Consider the following 26869-nt stretch of genomic DNA (forward strand, 5'->3'; position numbering starts at 1 on the left):
ATATATAATTTGACCTATAATTTTATAAAATATATCTCATGGCTTGTGTCTAGATGTCCCCACAAAGCCTAATGTACTCATAGGTGGGGGTCTTTCAGAGGGGGCTGGATCTTGGATGTGTGATAATGGGACTAAGGAAATGATTCTGGGATTAATGGTTCAATGCTAGAATTAAGAGTTCCCTACCTGGGTGTGAGAGCTAAGGAATAAAAGGGACAGAAAGAGGTTTGTGGTCATCACTTGCCACTTGCTGGTTGCTGCTTTTGCCACCTCCTGCTTTCTGCCATCCATGCCATGAACTCTTTCTCCTTTTTGATACACCTCTGCCACGCCAGCTGATTATGGATTGAAACTTCTACAAACTGTGACCAAAATAAACCTATCTTTAACTTTTCTTGTTGAGCATTTTGTCTCAGCAGTGGGAAAAGTAACTAAGACAATATATAACCACATCGCTAATGTATACATTAAAAAGAAAAATTTATCAGTGCAGAAAAATCAAATAGTTCTCCCGTTTATTGATATGAAGTAGACCATTCAAGTTTAAATATTTAAAAGTATAATTGTCAGATAAAGCTGTTGCAGAATTAATAAATGAAACGTATAATTCACTTTAAAATATTTTTAATTTGATTGTTTCTATAATTCTCTGAAAAACTAAACAATCAAATATATAATTAAGTTGAGTAAAATGAAAGTGACATAAATTTTGCCTTTTGATAAATACGTTCCAGGAAAACTGAAGAATCTATCAATAAAATAATATTATAATTTATGTTTTCGGCAATGCTCAGCCAATTAGACTTTATTAGTGATGTTTAAATTTAATAAAAACAAATAGCATAGATCTTCAGACTGAAAACAATAAGCTAGCCACTCATAGCATTTCTCTAGATGGGGCGTGGGTTTGTAAAACAATCACAGGTAGCATTACATGGCACTTCTATAACCTGTAATATGCTAATCAAAATTCTCAAATGATTCATATCATATTCTTTTAAAAAGTTATTTCACACAATTATTGATAAAAGATCTTAAAAATAAATTCATACAAATACTACGAAGTGCCAGCTAAAACAGAACTGTTCTGATTGTTTCAGGCATGCTGCAAAACATACTGGAAGGTTCAGGCATCTCTATATTTAAAATTTTTAGCAAACATACATATAAATGAATGACTATAAGGGTACTTGTGTACAGTCTGCTACATGGCTTCTGTGAATGGTAGTGGGAAAGACTCCTTATGACACAGATCTGCTCATTCCTATACTTTTTATTTCATATTGGCAGTAGATTACTCAGAGTATTTGCATTTATCCAATCAGCTCTAACTAAAGACCAACATTTATAACCAGTAAACTCAACTAAGAAGTGCTCCAGATGTTCTCCTTAGTTTATTTTACTTATTTATTTATTTGTTTTTGCTTTTGTTTTTTGAGACAGGGTCTCACTATGTAGTTGAGACTGACCTAGAACTCACTATGTAGCCCAGGCTGATCTCGAACTCATAGTGATCCTCCTGCCTCAGCCTCCCGAGTGCTGGGATTACAAGCGTACGCCACTACGCCCGGCTTGTTCTCCTTAGTTTAAACATCTGTTGCTTAAGGAAAAAAAAGTTCTACATTTAATATACTTGAGATATTGGTGACATTTACTTATTTCTTAATTGAGTCTTGTTAAACCAACTGATTTTTATATAGGTCTTTTCCTAGAGGCAGCCAATGATGAAATAATAATAATAATGAAATAGTGAAATAGTTTGTTTATGAATTAGTGAAAACAATTGGTTACAAATTAAAAAGTGGCCCAAGGGAAAATCACTTCATTCAATTTCCATTTTACTATAGTAATTAGCATATGTATTTTATCAAATAATTTCTACTGAGTAATTTTGGAATATTATACTGTAAATACAACAGATATAGAGAACATAGAATCCATTGGGTGCCACCCCATCTTCCAAGCAACATTGACAGAGCCTTTGAAAGACTGAGAGGAGAAACCTGGGCACCTGAAGCCCACCCCAAATAAGGCTAGATCAACTAGGATTTTATTTTGAATCTGCAAATTGACTTCTCTGACATGTTGGTTTACAATTCACACTTGAATTCTAAGGTTAACTGCTAACTGCCTTGCTCCTTTATCTACAGATGATAAAGTGAAGCCACATAAAATAAGTTTAACTCACTATATTAAAGAGTATACTAAGGAGATCCTTGAATTAGAATCCAGTCTTTCAAATTCTACATCTAGTATTCTGCCCTGCAAAAGGCAATGTACACATGACAGCTAGCTTTCCTCAGAGAAAGTGAGCAAACAGAAAGAACCCTAGACATAAATGACCTAACCTCAAAGCTAACATATTGTCACTTCTACCTTATTTCATTGGCAGCATAGACCAACCCCAGCTCTGTGTGGGAGGGATCTGGGTAAGGATGTGAATGCCAGGAAGCAGAACCACTGAAGTATAGCTATCGTGCTTGATGAAAAATTAATACGGTGACACATCCCGTTTTGACAACCTGAAGGATGTGCCAGGATAAAGTCAAGCTGGACAGAAGAGTTTAAACATATCAGATAGGTAATAGTGTCCCAGATATTGAAACAGAATAGCTAAGTGAAAAAAGTTCCTGAGGCATGGAAGTAGTACATCTGAGTTAAATCTCAGCTCTTTGAGTTGCACTAGGTAGTATTAAAGCCTCAGAGTCCTGCTTTCCTTATCATAATATTAGGATTAAAAGTGCAGCATTGGTAGCTTGGGCCACAATCCACCATGGGAAGGAGAGCCACCCCTTCTTCCACCACAGTTGCCATCACTCCAGTACCAGGAAGTTGGCCGTACGGGTGCCACTGAACGCCCCCATACCCTCCCCATGCACTCTCAGACCTCCTGACTGTGCCGGTCTTTGGACCCACTCTGTAGAGGCAGAGGTGGTCATCAAGGGTATTTTTCTGAGTTCCCAACTTTGAACATCTTTAAAGAAAGGATGTAGGAAGCCTGTAGTAGAATGGTGTGGAGTTCAACCATTCAGAAGGTTGGGGAACTCAATCTGGGCCTTGCAGCCCAAGGTCAGTCTGCATCATGGGGTTCAGCCATCAGCTACATGAGACCAGAGGTCTTGTGTCCTCACTCTGTCTGAGCCATGAAATGGTAAATACAATACATTGAAATTTTGTTCACTGCAGACATATTCTGGACTGCTTCTTGATTTCAATTTAATTCAAATGATTTAAGGGTGATAGACTAGTGACTACCATAGGTGTTCAGTTTCCAAGGTGTGCTTGATCTTAATGTGTTGCTGATTATATCAGTTGGGATAAAGCATTGGTGTTGATTTGATGAGCTGTTTTCTCTGATGTTATGAAGATGAGAATGTCTGTGGGTCGTTAGAGACCCAGAAGCTAGGGCCCAACTATATCAGGAAGATTTGGGTGATAATCCAGAGATTAAACCAAGGACAGCCCCACAACAAAAATAAAAATGAGAAAACACTTAAGCAAGACACAAAGACAGACTTCCAGTTCACCCATGGCAAACAGTAGGGCAAATGAGGATGAAAAGGCCGATAGTGAACCACCAGGACACCCTGAACTCAAAACACAGGAAGTAACTAAACAGATCAATCAGGCTCTAGAAAAATTCAAAACAGAAATGATGTCCCAGATAACCATAGAGATAGTGAGCAAAATGGAAGTCGTGATTCAAGACTCCAGAGCAGAAACTGACAAAAAAATAGATGAGCTCAGGACCATGATAGAAGCCATGAAGACCCAACATAAGAAAGAAATGGAAAAAATAAACCCCCAACATAGGAAAGAAAAAGAATCCATAAAACAGATTCAAACAGATATCCAGAAGATTAAACACTCCATTGAAAGTGTACGCAACAGAGTAAAAGAATGCGAAGATAGACTCTCAGATATACAAGATAAGATTGCACTCAGTGACCATGAAAAGAGAGGTCTCTTAAAAACAGTCAGGGAGCATGAGAAATCGATCCAACAACTCCTAGATGATGCAAAGAAGAATAACATAAGACTGATAGGAATCCATGAAGTAGCAGGAGAAAATACAAATGACTTAATAAAGCTGTTCTCAGAATTAATGACAGAAAACTTCCCAAACAGAGGGGAAGAATTTGACATTCACATAACTGAGGCATATAGGACCCCAACTAGCTACAATCAAAAAAAAATCTACACCTAGACATATAATAATCAAGATCCCAGAAACCCAACAGAAGAACAAAATACTACAAGCAGTAAGAGAAAAGAAACAAATCACATGCAAAGGAAAGCCCATCAGAATCACACCAGACTTTTCTACACAAACCCTTGGGGCAAGGAAAGCCTGGAATGAGATATTTCAAGTACTAAAAGAGAACAACCTTCAACCTAGACTGATGTATCCTGCAAAACTCTCTTTCAAAATGGAGGGGGAAATAAGACACTTCCACGACAAAGAACACCTGAGAAACTACATGAATACCAAACCAGCACTACAAGGAATTCTAAACAAGATCCTAGAAAAAGACAATGAAGGCAACAACACCATGAGGCCCAATAGAGCAAACTAAATAGGTAAGGCAAGAAACTAAAAGGACAAGGTGAAAAAGTAAAAAGAGTCAACAAAAGGCCAGTAACATGTCAATAATAAGTCAGTACATAACAGTTATAACCATCAATGTCAATGGCCTCAACTCACCAATCAAGAGAATTAGACTGGCAAAATGGAATAAGAAGCAAAATCCAACAATATGTTGTATACAAGAAACACACCTAGTGCAAAAAGAAGCCCATAGACTGAAAGTGAAAGGATAGAAAACAATTCTCCATGTGGCAGAAGTCCAGAAAAAAGCAGGGGCAGCAATCTTATTTGCAGACAAAGCAAATTTCAAACCAAAATTGATTCTAGTATTATTGATGTAGGACTGTACTGTATCATACCTCTGTGAATGTAAAATATCTTGTACCTGCTTTATGATACATAGATAGTAGTGACTGTGCTTTATCAGAGCTATATTTAATGATATTACTCTAGAATGTTCTGTTTCCAGAGGATGATTAAGATGCTAATAAAAAAATGGTGCTAGGTACCACAATAGCAGCAGAAGTTTGCTGTTTTACTGGATATTATTCTTTTCTTTGTTTTTTTTGTTGTTTTTTTTGTTTGTTTGTTTGGTTTGGTTTTTTTTAATGGAATGTGCTGAATGTCTATAATTTTGTTCAGATGACTGCAGAACCTGGAAAAGCTGTTGCTGCTATTGATGCATAACATATGGCTATTATTAGTCTTTATATATATATAAATTGAATTTTTGGAAACTTTAATTGTGCTGTCAACTTTGGAAAAAGTCATCCCAATTTACTGTGTTGAGTTGGCATTGTACAGAAATGGACAGCCATATTGGTCTAGAAATGTTAATTTTTTTTATTTTTATTTTTATTTTTTCCATGTGTACAGGGGTAACGCATTGTACTAAATATGTAAGGTCATATGTACGTGGGTTTGATTACAGAAACTAATAAATTATTCTCTAAATAATGAAAAAAAGAATAAGATAAGACTACAAGAGCAAGAAGCAATTTAAATATGTTCAGGGACCATTTTCATCTCCAGAATTAAGGATTATTTTAATGTGACATCATTGCCTTTTCTCTTTTACTTTCCTTTTTAGTTTTATTTTAGGATTCCCTATTTTTAATGTTCATACAGAGATGTCTTTAACTGAAATACCAAATAGTTTTCTCTGGTGTGAAAAACTATTATAGTACACAGGATCCTAATGAGATAATTAATAATGTGAAATAGGAAATAAAGGGCTAAAGGTGTAGGGAAAGTGGGAAGGGTGGGGGAAAGGTAATAAGGGAGAGGAAAAAATATGAGAAACTGAAAAAATGGAAATAAAGTGTTTGTAAATGGTGAGGGGAGGAGGGGGTGAAGGGAGGGCATGGACAAGGGGAAAAAATGAGAATCAAGACCTATCATGTAAAGGTACAGGATCCCAATGAAGAAGGTAACTGTATTGTATACCTAGATTGTACCAATAAACTCAATAAAAAATAAATAAATAAATAAATAAAAAGTACAGCATTAAATTTGTGTATTTTATGTACAAATCAGTGTTCCTAAAATTAAATAAGTACAATCATTAAAACAAAGGGCAAATTAGAAAAGATACACCCTCTAATTTTGTCCACAACAGTGTCTGACATGTCCTCTAGTCCTACACAAGAAGAACATGCTTTTAAATCATCTCTCTATATAGCTGTAAGAGAATTGTATCAGTACTTTGAAGTGGATTCCTTATAATTTCATTTGATATAAATTCAAGTACACTGAATATTTTAAAAGGACTTCTTGAACGTGTTAATATTGAGGGAGACTAAGAAAGGTAAAAAGAAAAATACATTGATATTTGGTTACAAGCACATATGCACACCCTTGTAAAGAATCACTTTGAATTTGGAACAAATCAAGAAAGTTTCAAAAAAAAGGAAGACAAAAGCATAAATCAAATAGTCCAATATCAGTGAAGGTCCAAGACTGCCAGAAATCACTGATTATGTGGTTTGAGAAAGTGAAGTTTACTCTCAATTACTCCTTATACCATCACAAGTTCAATTAGAACACAGAATTTGCAGGACCAATTTGCCTACGATAGTGACTAGCACAGAATAGAGGTGAAAGAATATCTATTGGCTCACTTTCATAAGTGAAAGAATATATTTGTTGAAATGATCTCTCCTTAGTATAGTAACCCATGGTCTGCTTAATAATTATATCAAAATTAAGTACTGAGAAGCCTGTACTTTCATGGCCAAAGGAGGCCATGCCCTTTTGTGGCTACTTCCCAAAGCTAAGAAATATTTCACATGTGGTTTCAATAAGGCTGACCTACTCATGGAGGCCAATGTTCTGCTTACTCTCCCCAACTGGAAGGAAGCTACTGAACCCACTACTGGTCCTCACTAGTTGAGGTCAGATTTCCTGTTCTGCTGTGTGTTTCTTTGCCCTGGCTTCCTTGATCTTCATTAAAGGTGGCCAACCATTATGCTACTCTGTCCAAATCACATACTTGTTATGGACTAATTTAGATATTTTGTTCACACTCTTCTGTCATAGAATCAAATGCTGTAGTTTATTTTGTGAATAGGAAAATATTACTCTTTTCTCTGTATTTTGCCCTTGTGAGGACCTTGTCACATCAGAGCCACCCAGGTTCCACTAGTTTTCCATTTTATAGAGAATAGAGTCCCAAACTGTCCCATGGTTTACAAGATTCATTTTGGCTTGCTGGCTTCTGAATGTTTTTCCAACAAAGTTTTTCCAACTTTTTCTCTCGTTCTCATTCCACTCCAGTCATTCTAGTCAGCTTCACCCATACCATCCTTCCTATAGACATTATTCTTTCAGATGTCTACATAACTCCTTCCTTTCTTTCTTTGAGTTCTCTGCTCAAATGTCACCTTTTCAGAGATGGCATCTAAGAAGCATTCTCTCCTAAGTAGGTCTGCTTGACACAGGTCCCAGTATTCTGCTCTACTACTCTACTTAATAGGATTTCTGATGCCTAACATTATATTTTATAGCTGTTTGTTTATGGTATATTTGGGGGGGGAAATTATGGCAAGGCCTTACCAATCCATCTTTTTACTAGATCATAGGGCATAAAAATGGACAGTAAATACATTGATGGATAGATAGATAAATAGATAGTTTCTAACACATTTTAATTTGAAGCAAAAAAGTGGATGGAAATTGATTCTGTAGTATAGGAAACAGTTTTATACCTACCTGAAAATGCAATGCCCACCTAAGTTTTGGGTCCACTCTAGATAATATGTACTTAAAATTGAAGGAAAGTTATCTTATATCATTATATAAGAAATTAAATGTATTACTTCTTCACTGACATAAAGATGATCACATAGACATTGATTAGTAAAATTTATCTTAGTTTAAAATATTTGGAATGGAAGTTTGAATCCCAGGTTCCTGAGGCATGTAACTGCCATAAGTGCAATAAAGCTTTTGATTCTAATTTATTAATGAATGGATGGTTCATCAGAAGTTTCTTGGCAAAAGGCAGCATGAGACATGAAGAAGACAAGGAATACACTTTGGGAAATCTCACTGTTCAAAACACTCTGTTTGACAAATCTCTGCTGTCTTTCTGTAGCAATAATTTAAATAGAAATTCACTATTCCCCCCTTGTAATAATAAATAATTATCCTGGAAAGTATTGATTTAATTTGTTTGCCAGTTCTTTTTAATTTATTTATGTATTTTATCTATCTGGCATAGCTGTTTGATAATGTATCTGTTATTGTTATTGAAACAAATTTTTAATCAAGTCAAATTCATGTAAATGAAAATTCAAATTAATGCCATGAATCTGATAAATCCAGCCTAACTATTACTGTGGTCAAATAGCATTTTTCAGTTTTCTCCATTGCTTCTTAGACTCATTGATTTGCCTTCTTTAGAGGTGCAATTTTGTTAGAGCACTGAGTGTGAAGGAAGAGATGAATAGATGTGGTAAAGCACACATTTCTATTCTCAATCTCATGAACTACCTTAGATTAATTTCAGAAGTTGGAAACTGCTGCCTCTAAGTCAGGCTTGCTGATGCTTTTGAAAATTTGAAACACATTTTTAAAGTAATAATTATATAACATCATATATGAATATGTAATTGAATACCATAATTATATTTTACCTACCTATGTGACTTAACACTGGGGAAATACTTTAAGAAATGGATTTTTATGCGATTTCATTGACACAAACCTAGTTAGCATTGGTCAGTCAGTCGATGTAGACTCTGGACGCAGTCCAGAAACGCAGTAAACACAAGATACATAAGCCTGCTGCCATCAGAACACATCATGCTGTTTTACAGTAAACTTTCTCTTTTAATAGGTAGAAATGCACAGTATAACAAAAATACATGGTCATATGAAAGAGTAATCTCACGGACATCAATATCAAATCTTATCTATTACACATAATCACAGGTGCTATACTTTTATATGACTGGCACTGCAGCAGGTTTGTTTACACAAGCATTATCATAAACACATGAATAATGCATTCTGCTACAATGTGGCAGCACCTATAGTATTCTTAGGCAATGGGAACTTTTCAGCTCCATTATTGTCTTAGGGGGACTCTGTCTTGTATATGGCTTGCTTTTGAATGAAACATCATTAGGTAGCATATGACTGTATGTATATAATTTGTGTATATAAATATATAAAAGTATTCATGTATATATATATGAATTAGTTGCAATCTTTTAAAAATGATGACATTTCAAAAAAATCGTACTATCCAGCTTTCCTTAATAACTCTAAGTGTCATTGGGAATAAATTTCTACATGATTATTGTAAGGTAAATGTATTTGTGACCTTTAGACAGAATACGCTATACTATTTTATGCTGAATGTCATGGACTTGGTTTAATTCACACATCGACTTCTGTATGAAAGTTTGTGGTCATTTTAAAGTCAAACTGGTTAGGCCAGACAATATTTGGGAGATACATTTTACTGAATTCACTAGCTTTATTAAATATATTTTTCAAGATAATTTGACTAGATGACCCAAGTTTATCATGTACTTATAAAATTCCTGAGGTCAATAAAATGTATACATCAGGTAATAGTTTGACAGAATAAAGTTTTCTGACTTCTCTTGACCCTATTGTTACATGAGAATTTTGGTTTCAAAAGCTCATGAAATTTTTTCTTCCCACTCATGTTAAATGAAATGTGATAAACTATTGAATTTTCATTTGATAATTAGGACTCTTTTGATCATATTACTATCAGATAATTTCAGCATGCTACCAAGAAGCATAGTATAGAGATCTAAATGAAAGGCTTTTAGAGTAACACTCAAATACTTTCTCCCTTTCTCCTGACATTTTATGGCTTCTGCATCAAAAAATAGGGACAAAAGTTAAAAAAATAGTTACACAAAGACATTTATTTTGTCTTAGTGTCATAAGTTGGGTTAAGGTGTTTGGTTGACTACTGATTTCATATACTAATTTCCCTCAATTCCCTGGACACAAGGTTTGCTTTCAGTCTTGCAAATAAATGAAATTTCACAAAAACAAAATCTTAGAAAGAGGAGTTAACTTAGCTATTATCTCTCATATTGATAGGATACACATTATTAGGACTCTGTACCAATTCATAACTTTACTGTAATGAAAGTAATGAGCAAACAGTTGCAACATAATTATATAAAAGATGACTACTTTACTTTTGGTGGAGTCGGTTATGAAATATGCAACTTCTGACTTTTCTTCCTGTAAGTTAAGCAATAATTTAATTCTTCTCAAATTGTGTTCCAACCAGAAACTTGCAAATGATTAATTAGATCTATGATATGTTATTATACTTTAAAATATTTTCCTATTACTACTAATAAAGAAAATGGAATGAATGTATATAATACAAGATGTTAATGATTTGTAGGATTACCCACATATTTTAAACATGACATTTATCATCATAATCTGTCATAATGAGTAACATAAATTTATGAACAAATACATCTCCACAGTAAGAGATATACCAAAAAAAAGAAATACATTGCATAGCAATGAGCCTCTATTTTCTATCTGCATAAAAGATTAATTGTAAAAAAATGAAAATTCCTTTTCAGTTTGATATAATTCCATTCTCCTGTTCTCTTAGTAGTTTGTTAAAATATGCAGGTGTGCTTTAATTCTGTTTTAATATTTAAACACTTTATCAAATAATCAAGTGAGAGTACTATTCCTGGTTCTATCCCCCAAAAAGAGGGAATCAAATAATTAAATGATAAAAATAGTTCTTAGGAAACAAAGTTAATCATTGATATTTCACAATGTCTTTATTTTATCTTACATGCAAAGGAGTTTATAAATTCATTTTAAAAGTATCATTGCAGGAATAAAAGTAAAAAACTATTGAGTGCTTATATTTCAAAAGATAATTAGGTATTTCTTGAATCAGAAAATAGAATCAAAAAATTGTAGTACTTGATACCTAAAATAATACTAAGTATTTTTCTTAAATGTTTAGATATTTTAATTAGTTAACATGAGCAATTTTTAAATTATTGACATATATTGAGATTACAGTTACAAAAGTCCCAAGTATTTTTTGTATCTTTGGCTGAGGCATTTCCAATTCTTATACTAAATCTTCCTTTGCATCCTCAATCTTGTTATATAATCTTCTGTCTCCCCTTAAAAAATCCATCTTATTAGCCTTAGTTATTTTCCTATATAGTAAAATAATCTTAAGCATTGAAGTATATTTTACCATATTAGCTATTTCATTTTTGCTTTATGTTGGCTACAAGTTTGACAACTCTGTGGTGGTTAAACTTACTTGACTGAGTCAATTTGATTGGACTGGGGATCACCAAGGGGATTTGTACAGCACACTTCTGGGTGAGTCTGTATAAATCATGGAGGCTTGACTTTGGATATACATGTGCCCCCTGAACCCCCTCCTTTTTAGCACTGTTACTCTGGCTGCTTCCTAAGTGTCGTGAACTGAACATCTTTGCTTTACCATCTACCTCTGCCATGATGTTTCATGATTGCAGACAGCCAACCAAAAACTGAATTCTCAGAAATCATGAGCCAATCTAACTTCTCTTTAAAGGTGAGGTTGTTGAGTATTTTGTCCCAGTGACAGGAAAGCTGACTAAAACACAATTCAACCACATTTTATTAATATGCTAAAAATGACCTCAGATCTGAAGATAGGATCTCACATCTGCCCATTTCCACAGTGTCTTCCATATTGATACCAATCTGTCCATAAGCATGTTGCAATGTAGAGAAATAAAACAGTTAATAAGTTATAAACCCACTCAATTCTATTGTATGTTACTCCAAATAGTTCATAATAAGGTATCATGAAATACCTTGTAAAAGTATTGTAAAAGTACATACACTCATGCAAAGTTCATCTTAAAAGGGGGATAATTTCTGATTTATTCACTTAACATAAGGGAAAAGAAACAATATGAGAAAGTGAAAAAATGGAAATAAAGTGTTTGCAAATGGGGAGGGGAGGAGGGGGTGAAGGAAGGGCAGGGACAAGGGGAAAAATGAGAACTAAGACCTGTCATGTAAAGGTACAAGATCCCAATAATGAATGTAACTGTATTGTATACCTAAAATGTACCAATAAACCCAATTAAAAAATATTTGACCCAGCTTTCCCCATATTTTCTTATATAAAAAAGGAAAAAAAGAGAGAGAACAAAAATAAGTCTTGTCTGTTCTGACTTACTTTCATCAAATCAGTACTTACTCTGATCATATAGCATTGCATTTTCTTACTGCTAACAAATAATCTTTTGCATTGTTTATTGGTACATTTTAGGTAAACAATACAGTTCCATTCATCTTTGGAATCTTGTGCCTTTACATGATGTATTTTGGTTCCATTCCCTTCCCCTCCTTTCACCCCTTCATCCTTCCCTATTTACAAAGGTTTTTGTTTCCTTTTTTCATATTTTTTCTTTTCCATTATTTCCTTTCCCTACCCTTCCCACTGACAAATAATTCTTTATGAATTAGTGAAGAATCATACTTGTAATCAAGAGCAGACATAACATATCCTAATTTGCAATATCTGCCTTCATTTTCCTTTGTAAACTTATATATTATTCTCATATTCCATGGTAAAATATTTTCTCCAATATTCAAGGTTTAGGAAAGATCCTACACAACTTGTCCACCATTTCTTCTCTAACATATCATTTTAAGGTACAATTCAAATTAGTCAGGGGATTTAGCTAATTTGGAGTACAAAAATATAGACTTAGGTCAATTTCTTTAAAATGTATTTGCATCTATTCATTTAACATATTTCACCTTGAAGGAGATAATATTAAACAAGTCTGAAAATATTCCACTTACATTCTGTCATTTATTATTATTCTGTAGATCCCAAGTGGAGTGTTATGCAATTCCTGATCCTTCCTCCAACTATTTTTAAATGTCATTAATGTTTCTCTCATTTTAAATGTTCTTTAAAGCTACTCTTATGTGTCCAGGAATTTTGTTTAGTATGCTGTAGGTGGTACCTAATAAAAGTGAAGTTTTACATTCAAACTTTGTTGGTTTCTTTAGCCAGGCTTACATCTTATAAAATTTCTTTTTATATTTCCTTATTCTCCTACTTCTAGTTATATTCTTTATCTACTTTTATTCACAACTACCTCATGTCATTTTTTAAATGAGTTATGTACCATTTATATGCAGCAGAAATCAACTCTACCCTAAATATAACTATAATTTTAATAATAAATTTTATATACAAGCTGTACTGTACTGAACAAGCTATAGTAAGAACTGTTCTATGTATTTGGCACATGTAAATTCCTTTTACCTTGAAACTCTGTGAGGTAAACATGATTACAATTGCAATATTATGGTTATTTTTCTCATTGCTGAGACAAAATACCCAATACCCCAAATTAAAGGAGAAAAGTTTTATTTGGCTCACAGTTTATAGAAATTTCAATTCACAGTTGGCTGGATCCAAGGCACGGTGACATGGCAGAGGGTCAGTGCACAGGAGAAACATTTCATGGCAGGGAGAAAATGACAAGCAACATACAAAAACCACAGAAGCTTGCTTTTTCTCTTATATTTTATCCAGACTATCTGCCCTAAGGGATAGCAATCCTAGCATCACAATGTAAATCAATCCCAGCATCATATTCCTTGTCCCAGTAGCTCACACACTAGATCTAGCCACTTCCAAAAAGTCCCACCTATGATTCCATGAGGCTTCTTTTTTTTGGGGGGGCATCTAAATACAAATTGCAACAATGAAGAAACTAAGGTATAAGTAGGATAATTCACTTGTCCAAATTATACTGCTAGTAACTGTAATAGAACCAAGAAGAGAATCTAACCAACCTAGTTTCAGAATATGAAACATTAATTCACAACATCACCTCTCAGATTTAGTTTAAGATTATTGACATTCTTTCTTTCAGAATTTGATTGCTTAATCCAACTAATAAATGCCTTAATTTTGGTGAAATAGATTCTCACCATTTCTGCTACCCTTTTTATTTTGAAATATGCAAGGCAAGAACTCATCAGTATTCTGTTTTAAGGGAAATAAGTGTACCAGACCCATCACTGATAACCTTTCCTACTTATTTGCTGCGTCACAGACAAGATTCCATTTTACTAGTCTAATACTATTTAGCATACTCTTAGTAATTCCTCTTTATAAATGTTTTATTTATATGTCTTTATTTTAATCTTCCTCAGAAGGTTTAATTTCTATGCACATAGGCACCTGACACATAAATCTCTTCCAGTTGCATTACTTTCATAAAAAATATTTCAATCATAAATTCTAGACCCCAAAATGTTGTAATTTAGCTTAAAAGTTTCATCATTCTGTTCAGTCTTGCACATTGAGATTTTTGTAAATCTAAATGCATAGGTTTCAATAATGGTTACCTTTCAAACTATTTCTTCAAGAAAGATTTTTGTAAGCTATGAATTGCTGCTATAGCAGATAATTTATCAATTAGATGAAGACATCTCCCATTTTAAAGTGAAAAAGTAGTGAAGAATCGGAGAATTCTATTTTATCAAATCACCTGGACCTTAATATATCAGCTCATGATTTCTTCATTCATACATTAATAGGCAATAGAGGAGAGTACAAGTAAGTAGACTGTTGCCATAACTCCAGTTCTGTAATCAATGTTCTGCTTGACCTTGACAGATATTTGGGTTTTTTCCATAATTCATAATATAGTTACAATATGGTTATTATATGTAAAAATTATAGGTGAAAATATACGGTATATTATATGACATGACAATTTTATTAATTACAAAAACTGATCCTTCATTAATCAGTGGTATGGTTAAGATCTAAAGCATACCCCAAAATTCTCACATATGTGGAAAGTGACTGGATCATGGCAGCACTATACTCATCAGTGGATTTACTCATTGATGACTTCAGTAGCTGAATGTACTGTGACAAGTTGTGGCCTGGTTGGAGGGTAATCACTGGGCACATGACCTGGAGGGAGGTATTCTTGTCACAGTTCCTCCTCTCTCTGCTCTTGTAGCCAGGTGACTATGGACTGAAACTATGGGCCAAAATGAACCTTTCCTCTTTAAATTGTAGGTATAGGGTATTGTATCAGAGATGAGAAAGTAACTAGGACTTATTGTGGAACCAGAGAAGTGGATTTTCATTTATAATATGCTTGACCATGTAGTTTAGAGTCTTTTGGACCTAATGTGTGGGAAACTTTGGAAAAGTTTGGAGACACCAGCCAGAGAAGCCTTACAATAGAATCAGCTAGATTCGATAGGACATTTTGAATGGAGCACAGAAGGCCAGAATGTTAATGGAAATGCAAATGGCAAAGAACAGGCTCAGCAAATTTCAATTGGGATTAAGGTCTCCACTCACAGTTGGACTACAGGCTTTGTGTGCTGCACTTTAACAGAAAAATTTCTCTGTTTTCCCACGTCCTAAGACTTTGCAGGAGATGGAAATTAAGGACACTGAACTAATGAGCCTGGTGAGAGAAATTTTAAAGCAGCTCAGCATTCAGGCTGTACTATGAATACTGCTAGTTCTCTTGATGCTTATCTACAATGAGAATCAGAAGCAAATTGTAGTGCTGAATGACTTGAAATGTTTGATATTTCATCAAAAAGAGCCACCCACAAAGTTTGGGCAAAGAAGAGCGTGGTTGCTGAAGATTAGCATTAAAAAGCATCCAAATATTTTGTACAGAATAGGAAAGATGTTTTGAGGGCATTTTAGGTACATAATGGGAAGGCTTCATGCCTCACAGGCTTAAGGGTGAAACACTGTAAAGCTTTCATTTGAAAAATCCCCCCAGGTTTGGCTCTTTAAAGAAGGGATTTTTAGGAAATTGGTTTTCTGTCATTTCTCTCATGGGTCAACCATCCAGTTATTCAGAGTTCTCTGTAGCCATGATCCAAGAGGGCCTGGTTACTGCTAGGGCTGTGGCAGAATTTGATGCAATCCAAATGGAGCAGTATTTTCCAGTATGCTGGATGTAAGAGCTGTGAGGTCATGAAGACTTCCACTTGGATTTCAAAGGAAGACCTAGGAGGCTAGGGAGTGTGACCCTGAGACAGTAGTACAAGAAGCTGTGAGACTGGAGCTAAAAGTGGGGTGACATCCCAAGGAAGTTGCTAATACCAGGAATATAGATTGTCTGCCAAAGAAAGTCATAGGAAGTGAGCAAAGCCTGGCCAAAAGACAGATCATGATAGCTACATCCAGCAGTGCCATATGAGCATGGCTACCTAAGCCATTTGGAGTTCACAAAAGGCCCAGGTGGTAGACATAGAAAGACAAGATTTAATGTTTGCCCTGCTGAATTTCAGTCTTGCTTTGGTTAGATTCCTTTCTATATTTCTGTTTCTTCTTTTTAGAATGGGAATGTTTACCCCATGCCATTTTTAACTTTCTTTTTTTCTAAATTAATTTTATTGATACATTTTAGGTATACAACATAATGACATTTATCATTGGAGATTTGTATCTTTACATAATATATCTTGATTCTTATTTTTTTCCCCAGTCCCCTGCCCTCTGGTCAACCTCTCCACCCTTCTCTATTTACAAGACTGTTTCTATTTTTTTTCTTTTCTCATATTTATTCATTCCTTTCTTTCCTTTCAGCTACCCCTCTCACTTCCTCTTCACAACTTTTCTTCCTATTTCACATTACCTATTATACATTTTCATCCTTTTTCACACTTTCAGCTTCTCACACCAGAGAAATTATTTGGTATTTACACAGGTGTGTTTCATTTATTTCACTTCAGGGTATTGCCTCAATGTGCATCCATTTAGCTATAAATGTCTCTAATTTCTCATTCTTTATGGCTGAGTAGTACTCCGCTATGAACATGTGTGCACATGTATTGTTGTGGTAACATACTTTTAATTTTGGGGGGAACATAACCATCAGGGGAATAGCTAAATCAAATGGGACCTCTAATCCTGTTTCTTTGAGGTATATCCATACTGATTACCACAGTGGTTATACCACACCACACTCCCATCAATGGTGGAGAAGTGTTCCCTTTTTCCTACAGCCCCACCAGCATTTGTTATTGGTTAATTTCATGAAAGCAGCCATTCTTTTGGGGTTAAAGTGGAATCTCAGTGTTGTTTTCATTTGCATTTGTTGAATGACCAGTGATAAGGAACACTTTTTTAAATATTTGTTCGCTATTTCTACTTACTTGTCTGAGAAATGTCTGTCCATTTTTGGACTGCATCTTTAAATTTGGGAGATATGATTTTTTCAATTTCTTCATATATTCTAGATAGTAGTACAGCTTTGTCTGAGGAACAGCTCGTAAAAAATTTTTTCCCACTTTGTGGGTTGTCTTTTTATGTTATTGTTGATTACTCTTGCTCTGCAGAAGCTTTTTAATAAGAAGATCCCACTTGTTGATTCATTATTTTAGTTCATGTGTAACTGAAGTTTTGTTCATGAAATCTTTTCCTATTCCAAAGTCTTCAAGAGTTCTACCTAACCTCTCTTCTAGGTGGTTTAATGTTTCTGTTTTAATATTTAGATCTTTAATCCATTTTTATTTAACTTTCTTTTTTATTTATACAGGTGCTCACAACTGAGTATGTCTTAAGAGTCAGAGACTTTAAATTTGGACATTTTATCAGTGCTGAAACTGTTAAGACTGTTGATTCTTATACATGGACTAAATGCATTCTGCACAAAATATAGACATGAATCTTTTGGAGGTCAGGAGTGAAATGTTATGGTTTAGATCTGGAGGCACTATACTCCCCAGTGGATTCATTCAGTTCAGTAGTTGAATGTTCTGTTGGAAGGTGAGGCCTAGTTACAGGAGAACCATGGGGCGCATGGCCTGGAATAGTGGAGTCTTGTTCCTGGTTCTACTCTTCTCTCTCTTCTCCCTGGCTTCCATGAGATTATCAGCTTTCTCCCACCAAGGCACCATCCTGTTCCTGCCTTCAACTTTCGTAAAATAACTTGAAATAGGTGGCTTGGCCCATAAACATTATCTATATAAATATCTCTTACGCATTGAAAGAATGACCATTTTAGGCTTTTAAAATACATGAAGCTTATATGAATTGTGTAACATCCATATGTTACAAGAGTAATACAGTAAGAAGCCACTAATTTGCTATTTCATTAATTTCAAAGTAGAAAACAATGTGACTACCTCAAATCTACAAGAATTCCAAATAATGTTACTTGCCCCTCATATACTTCTAAGTATATGAAGAATTCAGAAGACAAGTAAAGTTATGATTCTGCCAGCTTTTTTTGGATTGATGGCAGTCATAAGAGAAGAAACCTGACAATCAAGGCACATCTACAAAACACAATGACTGTTTTATCACAGAGTTTTCATACATAAAATAAGTTTTTCCCATTAATGGATGCTTCTTATAAATTTGAATTGACCATGGCACAAACTAGTTTAAGGAAGGTCTCCAGGGACCATGTAGGAGAAAGGTGTTTTGGCCTCACCTTTAAATGAAGGACAGTTTCTAACCAGCTATCACACTAGCTGTGTCTGGCTTTGTGGCAATGGAGTTAACACTTTTCTCACAGACTTTTGTAAAGTGGATTTATTTTTACTAACTTCACTCAGAAGAGATGAGATAATGTTGCTTGTGCCTTTATACTATTTTTGTGAAAGTTTCAAAACTATGAACCAAGTCTGTATGAGAACTAATGAAAGACTAAGACTAGTAAATTAATATTTTCAGTAAAATGGTAGGCTGTAAAATGCTTGTTTCTTTCCCCAGTTCTAGTAAAATGCCATTTGTTTTGGAGAGGTAATTAAATGAATGAGGTTTCTTCTAGTCATTTGTTACTTAAATTTAAGAATTAATCTCTTTGAGGAAAAAATGTTTAAAATGTTTGATCTTGTACTGCTAAAGCAACTCAATTTACTTGGAGCCAATATATAATGTGAGCTATATTCTTTATTCTTCTCTATAAGAAAACTGTAATTCATTAAAACTTTTCTGAAATTTAGCTTTTATCAAAAACAAAATAACTGATTAGAATTTATTTTCATATGGTTGTTCCCATAAAGGAATTCACATCTAAGAAAGGAAGAGGAAAAGCACAGTATGAAAACTGTTTCCCTTTTGTCAGGGGTTATGTTTTGATCCATTGTAGAGCAGTTATCAGGCAGCCTTTCCTAATGGGAAGTAACAGGATGGCAAAGGAGAAATCACAACACTCAGCAGGCTACTGACCTACTTTATTGTTAAAACTTATAGAAGTTGTGAGTGTATTCTTCCAGTAAAGCTACAGTGATTTGTCAGCATATTACTAACCTTTTGTTAGAACTTTTAAAAACTTCTATTATGACAGCACATTATATTTAGAAGACATTCAATCTAGTCATAATAATGCAACCTTTAACATATACAGAAATTCAAATCTAAAATAGATTACTAGACCTCAAGGGAGGAAACCTATTTTTCTTCATTTCTTAGTTATAGTATTTTAACCAATTATTATCTAAGTTGTTAACTAGGCTTTGTAGCACAAGAAGTGAAATTGTTTTAATTTTTGGCTTTATACATTGCTAGAACATCAATAGGTAACATACTCATTCAAGGTTTCTGTACTTTATTTGTAGATAAGGACTTATATATGAATAATACTAGGTCCCGTTTCCTCTCAAATTATTTATGGAAAATAAGAGGTTTGTTCAAACAGCTCTTAATACTCTGTTCTCTTCTAGCACACATTTGTTGTGATAACTGTACACTTGGAGCTGGGATTAGCCGAATTACCCAGATCTCCATTATACTGAATGCTCCAGATCCAAAGCCAGTGGACAGAAGTTGAAATAATGTCTTCCTGTTGTGTGTTTTTTTGGACTTAGTTTCAACTCCATAAAGACTTTATCTCAACCCACATAAGGCTATCATTGGCATACCATGGGAGGAGTCAGACAAAAATAGACTCTCTAGATTGCTAAATTAAGAGGGAATAGGGTTTGTGTAAATGTCTTTGTACTCAGTGGTACACAGCTTGGCCCACAGTATTTCATCAGCACTTGTCCCCTGCTCAGGACTCTGTAAATAGTACATACATTTCAGAGGGCTCAATTCAGATTCATATTATTGGTCATTGAACATAAGTCTCTATACTTCTGGGTTATAAACTCTTAATTAATTTGGACTTCACTAATCTAGAATATGTTGTATTTATAGCCCATCTATTGATCAATTGATTACTTGCCTTTAAAGCAATAATTTGACATGGAAATTACAAAAGTAAACCTTATCAAAGGAAGGACATGTAAATGCATAAAAGAATAACACTTTTAAACATTTTACAAAACTCTGATAATTATCCTTTCAGTTATGAGCAATCACTTCTTATTAATTTAGCAATGTGTAGAAGGTTGGTTTAGAACCTGTGCAGTATGCATGTAAATTGCCTGCCCCCAAGAATAGCATTTATTAAGACAAAGTAATACAAGAAGATATAAGAGAAAAGGAAAAAAATGGAAGCAAAGTCTCTGTAAATAGGGAAAGGTGGAGGGAATGAAAGGAGGGCACAGGAATGGGGGAAAAATAAGAACCAAAATATATCATGTAAAGGTACAAGATTCCAGCGATGAATGTAACTGTATTGTATACCTAAAATGTACCAGTAAAGGAAAAAGAAACAAAAACTAATACATGGATTCCTTAAATCAAAATAAAATCAAACACACAAACAAAAACAAAGAACATTTCAATGATAAACCTTAGCATTGGTTTAAATTATTTTTACTCTAATGTTACTTATATAAATACAATACTAGATATTTCTTATCCATATAGTCCTCACATAGCTCTAACAATGTTATAAATCAAATGATAATGAAATAAGTCAGCAAAGATATCTTAATGCAAATATTTTGATAGATGCTGAAACCAAGTATATCTATACAACTAGTTTTTGTAGAGTACAACCAAGTACTGCATAGCTAAATCTTGTTTTCTAACTGTTTCTCCATTTAACTGTGGTAAAAATTTTGTGTAGTATTTACTATGATGTTATTTTGCCTTCACTTTGTATCAGTGCATCATTTTCTTCCTATAAATCAGAATTATTAGATCTAACAGTTTATAGCACAAAATGCCTTAACTATAAAAGCAAATCCAGATCAGTATATGGAGCATTCAAATGATTGTAGATTCGTAAAATATGCTTACACTGAAGCTTTCAAACTATTAGCAATACACAACTATGCAGTTAAAGATTGCTGGTATCAAACACGACACCCAAGAGTAAGCCTACGGGAAAAATTTCCTTAGGAAAACCTTGCCCTAGCAACACATTGTTTCATAGCAAGTCCTTCTTTTATGTCTTCTGCAGTGACATTCCCTACATCATGCTAGATATTTTAGACTCAGTCAAATTAATATGCAGTTTAAAATGTGTCATCATTTTTATTTTCTTATTCTTTGAAATGATTATTTCACATTTGTAACTTTAACTATTCTTGATCTCTTTTATCATGAATTAATACAATTTCAGGGTTATATACATATAGGCATGGTCACAAAATGTCATAAGAATATAACTAATTTTATTCAGCATTAATTACCTGCTAAACCAAGATTTTTATTCAAATAGAATTCAATAATTCAGACTTAATTCTTAAATGAAACCAAAGCAAATATTGCAAAAGCCTAGTAAGATTAATTCCATTCATATTATTCTTTCAAGGTCAATATTTCCATCCTGGTCTGATTAAGTAGTCCAGTATAGTTACTGATTGACTTAAAAATGTTCAAAGAATTATTTTAATGAAGAATACATAAACATAACAGAAAAATTAGCTGAGAGGAATTAAACTTACTTTCATTAAACAAAATGCACATTTAAAGCAGTTAATGTGTGAATGAATATATAAGCAAATTATTAACACCATAGCTAAGGATAAAATACAGCAATGACTAAATTTCTCTTCATAGATTATATATAGATAACTAGCTGGAGATGGGTATAGATAAGGCTAAAGACAAAAATGCAAATACTGTTAGTAAGGATTTAAAATACATAGTTGTTAATAATATTTAAGGACATAAATCATTTAAAATAAAAACAAAGAAAAAGAAAGATAATGTGCTAAAAAAGCAATCTCTATCATAAACAATTTAGCACAAAAGCCAAATAGCGAAGTTATCAAGCCCATACCCAAGAAGGATGTCCATCTCAATCTCACTTCTCACTTCTGTGCTTTCCTAACTTGATTTTGGTTTTGCACATCTAGAAAACTATCAGTGCTGTTACTTTTCACGGTCAGAGATCAAAATTTGATATTAGACTGATTTTCTGCTGCAACTGGAGCGGGGTCACTATGTTTTGTTCTTATTATTACTTTTCTTAACTGTGGTTTCTAATTTATATGATTTAAGACATTCTACTGTGGTGCAGAGCTGAAATTATGGAGTCAGAAACATATGCATCCACAAAGCTATGTAATTTCCTGGTGTACCACTGGACTACTTAACTTCTAAAAATGCCAGTGTCCAAAATCATAAAGCAGGGATAATAATGCATACTTCATTCTGCTGTTATGAGAATCAAATAAGATAACATACTGCAAAACACAGAGTTTCATGTGTAGTAAATAAAAGGTAGGGTCCTTTTTTCTTATCTTTGATTCTCATTTCTCCTTTATGACTCTCTTTGGATATAAATACACTTTTTCTTACTGTAGTTGTGATAGAAGGTTTTCCAGTATTCTATATTCTTAGAATACTATTCTTAAAATCTAATGACACTATGATGATAATCTGATACAAAAATTGGCCTCACATATGGCTGTCATTTATTTTATATCAATAATAATAATGATGATGATATAAAAGATTTCTGGTCTTTAAATTTAAACATAAGACTTAAATGTTTTCTGCTGTCCACCGTAGAATTTCAAAATGTTTAAAAATGTGAAAAAAAGAAAAGCCAATCTCAAAAGTAAATGTGTGGCCAAAACATAAAACAAAACAAAAAAACAAGAAGTAAATTTCAACTTCAAGAAAGATGTTTCTTATAATAACAGAAGTTAATGGAAGTTGAAGAATTGGATACATTAAACACCACACACACACACACATACACACACAGATATATTCAGATAAGTGTAATGATAATGACCAAGATATTAAATTTTTCTTTCATAGTGAGCTTATCATTCATTTGCTAAATATTTTATTGCCCTCCAACAGAGCTACAAAATTAAATGCAGATTCTAAAAAATAGTTCTTTTACTCTTTCAATGTTGACTACTTCTTTGAAAGATATTTCAAGAAAATTTAAACTAATAAATATATGGAAAATTACATTTCTGTTGGTGTCATAAGTAAATCTTTTTTGCAGAAGTGCATATGTTTTCATACTATGCAATCAGTCAGTATCCTTGGCTTCTTCTCCTCCCAAGATACTTTCATTACTGTCTTTACTATATATTTTTCTGCTTCTAAGATAAAGTGGCAGATCTATAATTAAGATGTCACAGATTTCAAAAGTGAGCTGAGCTAATTAAGCTCCTTATTTATTTTTTTCTTTGTTATACAATACTCACAAAGAATACTTCTTGAATAAAGTTTTGATGATGAGTGACTAGGTTAAAACAAATTAAGGGTTTTTCCCTAGCTAATTTCTATGGTTTAAATGAGCCTCCCAAAATTCATGTTCTGAAAGTTTAATCTCCAGTGAAAGAAGGCTGACAGAAGCAGGCCAGGAAGATGTAGGTGATGGAGACTGACCCTTGGTGGATGGATTAGTGCCCTCTTATAAGGCTTGCTAGAGAGGATTCTCATTCATCTATGCTGTGTGAGGAAGAGCATTCCTTGTCTTCAAAGGATGCTCAAAGTGGCATCTTGAAACCAAAGAATGAACCTGAAGATGCTGCACTCTTAGACTTCCCAGCCTCCAGAAATGTGAAAAATAAATTTCTGTTTTCCATAAATAGCCCAGTCTGTGGTATTCTGGTATTATAGCACTAGAGACAAGGAACCAAAGAAAACAGGCAAAAATTTCTGAACTTACATTTGGGGTGGGGGTGGGGGACACCAGAGAATGTATATTTATACATGTGTTGGTAAATATTTTCATGATTTCACTCAATCAGTTGAGTGATATATTACTAGATAAGGTAGTAGGCCTTTGGGATGAAGTGATATTTAAGCAAATGTAAATGAAATGAATGAAAGATCCAAGTGAATGTTAAATCTTAATTTGAAGCAATGCTTCTTAAAACTAAACATGAATATGGATGTATTTAGCTATGGAAATTAAATCACATTTAATTTTTTTTTATTTTTACAGCTTTCTTTTATCATAAAGTTTTCCCTAGCAAAAAAGTTTAACAAAATATCATTGAACTTTCCACTTATCTCATTTACAGCTATAGTGATGTAAACGTTTTTGTATGTTTGACAGTGACGATGACTGTATCCGAAACACAGTAAACACTAAAAAGGAAAGTTGAAAGAAAAAGGAAATTATTCTAAATTGCAGACCTTTTTGAAGGAACACTGTATCACAATCGTGTTTATGTGTTTATACCATTTACGTAAAACACATGCCAAACATACAAAAATATAAGCTGTAACACATTATTTTCCATGAACATAATGAAAATGAAATTTAGTTGTAGAGAAAGAGGTGTCTGCTGTGATTTTATATCTACAGAAGCAAAACCAACTTTAAAAAAATATGGAGGAGAAATCAGATCATTCTGTACAGATACTTTGAAGTGTTTAACAAAATGCTGAAAAGGAGAGTGTAAAATAACATAAACTACTTACAACCATCTTGTTTAGAGAAACCCAGCAGTCTGATGGGAAATCCTGCAGGAGAGGCACCAAGAATTGCAGACAGCCATCCCAGTGGCACAGGAGCAGCATCATGCCGATGAGGTTAAAGATTCTCACAACCGCACTGGCAAGGTCATAGGTCATGTGGAATATCTGTTGACCAAAGAGCAAAGTGAACTCTTTAAAATCCATTTAGCAAGAAAAACAAAGCATACTATTAGTAGAACTGATGTTGCATGGTTTAAGTAATATGGTAAATTTTTTAAGTATGGAAAGAACTTTCAGATGTTGAAACAGAGTTTATCTCTTCACTTTCCGAATGAGGCTGGGCTTTGCTTTATGTATTTTACAACCAAATGTGACATTTCACAAGAAATAGAGGTGACACAAAATGTAAGGTTTAAATAACATTAATTTGACAGGTAGTTTTTATTTATTGCATTCCCAGCCATTTTACCAAGCCTACTTTAAAAACAAGGTAGGAAAGTTGACAAATGAGAGATAATCTCCTTTCCCGCCTCTCATCCCTTGTTAATAAGTTTTTCCAAAGATGAAGAAAATATTCCAAGAATACCTGAACACTGAAAATTATAAGCAAAAGGACTTTGCAAAGTGTAAGACTGAAAATAAACTACAGTTAACACTACAGCTGTTGAATAGAAATACCTCTTTAATTGTGTATACTGAACATGCTCTGTGACCTTTAAGATGAAATCGAACTAGTTTCCCTGGTGTGAATAATCTGCAACAATGCATAAGATTCTAATAAGATTACTGACATTTAGAAATGGGAAGAAAGGAGCTAAAGGTGTAGGGAAGGTGGGATGGGTAGGGGAAGAGTAAAAAGGGAAAAAAAATGTGAGAGAATGAAAAGATGAAAATAAAGTGTTTGTAGATGGGGAGGGGAGGAGGGGGTGAAGGGAGGGCAGAGGTAAGGGGAAAAAATGAGAATCGAGACTTGTCATGTAGAGGTACCAGATCCCAACAATGAATGTAACTGTACTGTATCCCTAAAATGTACCAATAAACTCAATTAAAGCTGAAAAAAAAAAGAAATCGAACTAGAGTTGCTTATAAAACAACTGATATTTTCAAAAGAATTTGATGTAGAAGTATCTATATCAAAGATTTATTCTTTTATGATATAGGCTTCCATTTTCTGTTTTACTTTATTTATATTTTCATGAAAACTAATATGGTAGGTAACATTATTTCAGTAAGTACAGAAATGATGAAAAAATTCTCCATCAGAATTTGAGAAGCAGAAACATACACGCAGCTTTACATATATAACTACTCATTATTATTTTAGTTAACCAGAAACTGAATCAGAGCATGCTTTTCTTTTTAGTGCTTTATACATCTCTCCTACCATAATATTTCACCTAGTCTACAATAACAAAATCCTCTTAGGGAAAGCCTGCACTTTTTTCATCAAGCTGTTAGAACATTAATATGTAATAAATACATTTAATAAATATTATTAAATTCACTTAAACATCTTAAGATACTTCAAATACTGTACAATTCCCTAAACAATTGGTACAACTTTAATTATAAGGGTCAACATTCTTGAAAAATATCTAGGAAACATTAAAAAGCTACAAAATGTATGTTTTGCTATAGAAACCATATCTTTATATGAAAATGTCTCTAATTTTAAAATATTTATACTAAAGTATGTAAAGGTAAAAGTGATAGGACATTTATGAGTTGGCTTTGGTAAAATCACCAAATCTGTTTCTAATTAAATGTTCTTCAATTTGATACATATGTAACATTAATTCTTTCTCTAAATATCTTCCTTTCTACATAACAATTATAGTGAGAAAAAGAATTTCAATTTGTAGAAATGTAGACACTAAATTCTGAGGTCCTTTCAAAGCAAAATGGGCAACCCTAGATTTCAGAGGCTATTTGCATAGCTTTACACAGAAGAATGTATTTTACAGAATTAAGAATTT

At 33.6% G+C, this 26869-nt stretch overlaps 1 protein-coding gene across 1 annotated transcript in view; it reads right to left on the bottom strand.

Annotated features, from left to right (window-relative positions):
* Hcn1 (hyperpolarization activated cyclic nucleotide gated potassium channel 1) overlaps nt 1–26869 on the bottom strand; it is a 329950-nt gene that overhangs the window by 147570 nt on the left and 155511 nt on the right. Inside the window, exon 2 of the mRNA XM_033760857.1 lies at nt 24897–25058. Within this exon, the coding sequence (XP_033616748.1) occupies nt 24897–25058 (162 nt within the window). The remainder of the gene's footprint in view (nt 1–24896; nt 25059–26869) is intronic.

Source organism: Fukomys damarensis, unplaced genomic scaffold (assembly GCF_012274545.1).
Source record: "Fukomys damarensis isolate Sample0158 unplaced genomic scaffold, DMR_v1.0_HiC HiC_scaffold_1, whole genome shotgun sequence".
In the NCBI taxonomy this organism is placed as follows: domain Eukaryota; kingdom Metazoa; phylum Chordata; class Mammalia; order Rodentia; family Bathyergidae; genus Fukomys; species Fukomys damarensis.